The sequence below is a fragment of the Octopus bimaculoides genome, chromosome 29 (genome assembly GCF_001194135.2).
Source record: "Octopus bimaculoides isolate UCB-OBI-ISO-001 chromosome 29, ASM119413v2, whole genome shotgun sequence".
NCBI lineage: Eukaryota > Metazoa > Mollusca > Cephalopoda > Octopoda > Octopodidae > Octopus > Octopus bimaculoides.
The window spans coordinates 8,151,145-8,158,057 of record NC_069009.1 but is presented as its reverse complement, the minus strand read 5'-3'; the positions used below and the strand labels follow the sequence as shown (position 1 = coordinate 8,158,057).

Sequence of the window (6,913 nt, the reverse complement as noted above, 5' to 3'; positions counted from 1 at the left end):
TATATATATATATATATATATATATATATATATATATAATATATATGTTTACAGAGAATGAAAGCAAGAAAGTGTGAGTTGTATGTAGTGAAGTGTGAGAGTCACCACATCTTACCTGAGCAGCAGTGGCACCACCGGCTTCATCAAGACGCTCACCTACTTCTTCAAGTTCACGGTTGAGTTCAGTTCGTTGTTTTTCAGCCTGTTCAAAGAGTCAAAAGAAAAAAGGCCATTAGTCTTCAGCACTTCTGGAAACAATTAGTTAACATTACGGAATATCCTCTTAACTCTTATTGGGAGTCTGCTATCATACTTTGTGTGTATGCATATATGTATCCAGATATATATTATGGCCATATTTCATTCCATATCAGCTATCTCTAATGAGCGCAGGGTTACATAATTGGATTGTTACCTAGCACTCCGTTGAATCCCTAGCACGAAACTGATTGGTAAGATTGGCCATAATGAAGATATAACACTGCACACGCTGGATGATATAAAAATATATATATACAGATATATATATATATATATATATATATATATATATATATACATATATGATATATAAATAAATATCTGATGATAAATATAAATGGATATATATATATAAATGGATATATATATACATATATATATATAAGAGGGACTGTGTATGAATGTTAATGGGTGTTTATTTTTAGCAGCATTTACTAAGTCACTAAGATGCAACTGCATAAGATAATGCCAAAATTCCTGGTTCCATTGTTGCTGTTGTTTGGAGTTCATTACCAAGAAAGGAATTTCAAGTTTTTATTACTCAGAGAACAACAACAGCAACAAGTAGAACAACAACAACAACAATGACAAGAAGAACGAATCTTCTTCATTCCACTTCATCATCTTCGTCTTCAGTTGAAAAAAATATTTGGCAGCAGATCCGACCTGACGTAAGTGAGCAGGTGATGTAGAGCTGCCAGTGAAGGGGAGGTAGAAGTGTAAGTGATGAGGTGGTGGTGGTGGCAGTGGGGTTTTAGTGGGAGTAATAGATTGAGTATGTTGGTTGTGGTAGAAGAAGAAAGATAGAACTAAGAGAGAGGAAGGTAAGGGAGGAGGAGTGATAGAAAGTATTGCATCTAAGATGTAAGAGAAGGGGGAAAAGTACAGAGAGAGAGAGAGACAGACAGACAGAGAAGGAGGAGAAGGAGGAGGAGAGAGATGTGGGTAAAGGTAGATATATATTGATGGTGTCGGAGGAATGGAGTAGGAGGAAGATTTCCAGACAGATAAGGAAAACCTATACACCAAAGACACCCCACTAAAAATGGACAGAAGCATTAAGGAGAAGAAGTTTGGTAAAAAATTTTTATCAAAAAGGAGGTTTGATTAACAAACATATACAATATATATATATATTTATAAATATATAAGTTTCTGTCAGTTGGCTGTGGTTATGCTGGGACAATACTATAACAATTCTTTCAGGCTTTCAAATATAGAAACACTGAAATATATAGATAGGGACGAATACAAATTTAATTAAATCTAATGTCTGGTGGTGATTTTGTGAAAAATTCACAAAGCTTTGCTGCAACATTATAAATGCAGTTAACCATTGATTACTTCTCTAGTTGTCAGAAGTTTCTTTCTTACAGAAGTAATGAAATTTAGTAGATATTGATATCTAGTTGTGCTGGGCCATTTGGGGAATTGAGTGTAATAAGAACAGTTGACCTCTCAGCTGGATATTCCTTATATTACCCATTAGGTCATCCACGTTCTTAGTCACTCTCATGTTTTCTAGAGAAACTTCAATTGACCAAATTTCATTGCAAAGGGTTTGGTTTATCTAAGGCTATGGTGCATCACATTTGCCCAAGGATCCATTCTTGGGAAATTAAGTTTTAACCACCAAGCCAAAATGCATGATATATGTGTATTATATACACACAATACAAGGAAGGAATTTGGATGAAAGGTATAGTAAATTAAAAGGGGAATAAGTAAAAATCAATGATATTCTAAAGAATGGTTCTGTAAATGGTAAAAAAACTGATAGAAGTGTCGCAGACTTACCTTGGCTCTAGCTTGACGTTCAGCTTCCAATTCTTCTTCAAGTTCTTCAATTCTAGCCTAGAGTGAGGCAAAATAAAATAAAGGAAAAGGTTATAATAGTAACAAGTGTTGAATATATAAGTTGTATTAATGTATATGTAATATAGTAAAGACATTTAGTGAATGTATAATATATGTTTGTGTTTTGTAGGTGTTTATAAAAAATAAGTGTGATGCTACATAATCTTAGGCATATAGACTGTAAAGTACACACACACACACACATTTTCATATAAACATTCAATTTTAAATTAACTGAACATTCCAGGTTCATTTCACAGTTGGTACATATATTTTGTCATGTCTGTCACTGTCAACAACATAATATACCAGAATGGGATTGTCTGATTTTGTCATTACACACCAGCTAATGATTTTATTAATGATTTTTGATAAATTTCCCAACATCATCCAATACAGTGACATTGTTAGCACACACATATTCGATGATTATTGACAAATGCAGAATGCTTCAATTCCATGATAATAACAAATTAATATGAGGCACGAAGAGGTTAGGATATGAGTGGTCAAGCAAGAGGAAAAGTACTCAATGATGTATTTGTTAATGAAGAGAAACCTCAGATTATAATCAATGTGTATGCACATGCATGCATATGTGCAAGTATTTCTATGTGTGTGTGTGTAATTATATATATATAATTATATAATATTAAAAAAAATAATATATATGTATATAATTGTATGATATATATATATATATATGTATATATAGGTATGTGTGTATATACATGTATATATATATGTGTGTATATATATATATATATATATATATATACATGTGTGTGTGTGTATGTATGTATATATATATATACATATATATATATATTTGATTGTTGATATAGATAAAAGAAGAGGAGATTGCATATATAGTTTAACCTTATAAGGTTTAACTCTTCAACTAAAGGTGAAGAATTTATATACAAATTCCTGCCAGAATTGAATCATGACTCAGGTGAATAATAATAATAATGATGATGATGATGATGATGATGATGATGATGATGGTGATGATGATGATGATGATGATGATGATGATGATGGTGATGATTTTGAATCCTAAATATTAGGACAATTTAGGAAAGTATACATCATTTCACGTGTAATTGGCAAAACTGAGATTTTATTTTGAGATTTCCATAAACATTCTGGTAGGTTTTCTCTGAAGATAGTCATAGGCATGTTTGAGAAAACAGTGATACTCTTGGGTATTCTCACTATGATTTCTTTTGCTTGTCATAGGAGTGTCAGATGAAGGGGGTATCACATTAGTATTGCAATAATTACAGTAGACATATAGATAACAAATTCTAAATGCTTCATACAAATCTTGAAAGACTCTTCCATTTTATTCTGTTCTATTCTAAGATTTTTGCAGATATATCACTGACTATGATCTATGTTTCATCCCGTTTCATTGTCGTCATCATTATACTATCATCAACAGCCACCCTCTTCATCACCTAACAGTGCAATTGTTTTCACAGTTGTTTATTTATCTAGAAAGAACAGTCAATTGTTTAGTGAAACTACTACTACTACTACTACTACTACTACTACTACTGCTGCTGCAGCTGCTGCTGTTGCTGCTACTACTACTACTAATAATAATAATAATAGCATTTGTAGTAGGCGCTAATGAGGTGTGGATCTTGGTGTTACCATAAGTGTGTTAATGGAAGTAAGAAACTTTGCTATTTTGAGAAAGACACACTTTGGTTGGAATATAAATAGCATTTATATTCTTGTCTACCTGTTTGTTTATCAGTCGCATCTGTTTTCAGACACATTGATTCATTATTAAATCAGCTTGAGAAGAATTTAACGAAAATAGAATAACAGCTGTCCTAAGCAAATATGGCTGAATTCTTGTTTTGTGGAGGAAATCTTGAACAATTTTATTAATTTCTAGGGAACACATAAACATTCAAAGATACAAATTTACAATTTTATTCAATTTTGTATCCCTGGCATAGTATTAATTCTTGTTTTTTTCTTTCCATCTGTTGCCTCTCAGTCAATTTGTCTGTCTGTCTGTTTGTCATGTTAATTTATTGCTAAAACAATTTGTAAAAAGAATTTAACCAAAATACCCTAAATGAATATAGGAACAATATTTTTAAAGGATATTGTATATGCTTTGTTTTTGAATGACTTTCTTTAGAAATTTTTCATTTTAATCCATATAGAACACTTTTTCTCCCTCTGAGCCCTCTCAATAACTAGATCCCAGATATACAACATTAATCAGTTTTACATGATAGTCTGGGCATTATTCTTACATGTCTACCTGCACTTCTTAACCACAAAAGTTGAGCTAAGAAATGGATAATTATAAATATTTTTTTTAAAGAATATTTTTTTGTCTGTTGTGTAAATATCAAACACTGCCTGACACTGAGCAAGTGAAAGTTGATATTTTCAACACAATACAGTTGAAGAAATATGTCTATTATCACACCGTGAATTGCCATAACAGTCATCATCATTATATTATTATAACTACATTATTATTGCTATTGTATATCTTGCCATCCATTTGCTTTTTATTATGTTATTTGCCTTCCTTTTACTGTTTCCATATCTTACTTTCAATGTAAAATTCCCAGTGTGTTACAAATTATGCATGTAACCTCCCTTAAATGTCATTTTCATAGAAAATAAAGATATTGTTGCTGTTGTTATTCATTCATTTATTTCCTCAGACATATTCCGTTTCTAGAATCATGGAAACAGCACATGCTACCACATGTATTTGTAGCTAAAAACTCTAAAGAGGACAATGATGATAGTGAAAATATTGAAGTTTTTCACATTTTAATAATAATAATAATAATAATAATAATAATAATAATAATAATAATAACAATAATATAACTATTATTATTTTTATTATTTATTTTATTATTTATTCATTATTATTATTATTATTATTATTATTATTATTATTATTATTATTATTATTATTATTATTGTTATGTGTAGTATTTTATTATATTAATGCTTTGAAGTACCTAAAACTACTATCATCTAAAACCAGTTATCTGTTGAATGCTTTTGCCATATATGTACAAGGATTTCTAAATTCCTCACAAGCTACACTATTCTTATCAAGTAGAAACATTCCTGACAGCCTAAAGCATTCCTGTCTACTCGAAAAATAAGCTTTAAAAAAATTGTAGATGTTAGTGAAGGCAAAACTGAATTTCTTTCAAATTATATATAATTAAATCAAATCTTATCTATGGCTATTAAGAGGAGGTCCATTGGTATATAGAGAAATGGTTGTCTATATAACAAAGGTGTGTGTGTATATATACATATATCTTTCTATATATATATTGTGTATAAAAATGTTAATCCACATACATAAGTACATATATATATATATATATATGTGTGTGTGTGTGTGTGTTAATATGCATATATATATATATATATATATATATACATATGTTTGTGTGTGTGTAAATATGTTCTAATATTTTGTTTAAGCTCTGATGAAGCTATAAGTCAACTATGAGCCCACTGCATCTTATGGCAAAAACAACTGTATGCTAATGAATCTAATAAGTTAATCATTTTTCCCTTTGTCTTCCCTTTTCTTATACGTAAATATGCATAAATATGTGTATATATATGTATGTGTATAAATATCATATATGTATATATGTAAATATATATATGATACCTGCATGTATATAAGTATGTATATATGTAAATATGTATATATGTGTGCATATGTATGTAAATATTATCATATAAATGCACATACATATATGTTTGTACATGTATGTGTGTGTGTGTGGGGAGGGTGTATTGCTTGTTATTCTTGAGTCTCATTATGAAATATGTCTTCTTAAATGGTTTACATAGAAAAATCTCTAAGAACATTCAAGAAAATAGTCCTAGAATGAAATATTTGAAAAAGAACCAGAATAGATTGAGAAAATACAATAAAGTTGAAAGATTGCGATGAAAAAAGCAAGAAATGTGAATGAAAACATTGAGAAAACAGAAATGATATATAAGACAATGAAAAGGTAGATGTTGATATATGAAGAGGGGAAGAATAGATTGAAATGAAAGAAGAAAATGGAAAGTAAAAGCAAAAAATTGGCATAAGATAAGAAAAGAAAGGGGAAACTTTTAGAGGCAAATATTGAAGAATTATTAAAGTAAATTTATTAATTAATACGAAACTACGTTTTGGAAAATACGAAACTATGTCTATAAACTTGACCTTCAATGTTGCATTAACTTTAGAAAGTTCTTTACAGGCGTTTAAAATATTGGTGCATTTGTCATTGTAGCTAGTTTTTTGTATGTATATTTTAAACTGTTGAGTAAGCTGGGATAATTCCAGCATGCTTCTTATTGTTATATAATCTTTTTGCTTTTTGCTTTCGTATGTATGTACATGTCTATTTGCTTATATTCTATATTCTCACATGTTTGTTTCTCTCTCTCTTTCTAGAACAGATTATGATTTAAATTAGATTTGAGTTGTTAACTATGAATGTAGATTTCCATATAACATGGAGTGCTCTTTTATTTAATATGTACACCTATTTGTATGTTATACCCTCAGTTACAAATATCTGTGTGTGTGTGTGTGTGTGTGTGTGTATATATATATATTGTAGAATAAGAAATAGAACATCCTTGGTACAATATTATATATTTGAAAAAAGTGAATAGAAATGGCTTTTCTGGTAATTTTTCTGCTTTAAGAATTAAATTTAAGAATTAAATGTTTATAAGTAAACATCAAATTATTTAAGTGGAAAAATTA

At 29.6% G+C, this 6,913-nt stretch overlaps 1 protein-coding gene across 1 annotated transcript in view; it reads right to left on the bottom strand.

Annotated features, from left to right (window-relative positions):
- LOC106872354 (myosin heavy chain, striated muscle) overlaps window positions 1-6,913 on the bottom strand; it is a 99,292-nt gene that overhangs the window by 24,315 nt on the left and 68,064 nt on the right. Inside the window, 2 exon segments of the mRNA XM_014919319.2 lie at window positions 116-202; window positions 2,059-2,115. Of these exon segments, the coding sequence (XP_014774805.1) occupies window positions 116-202; window positions 2,059-2,115 (144 nt within the window).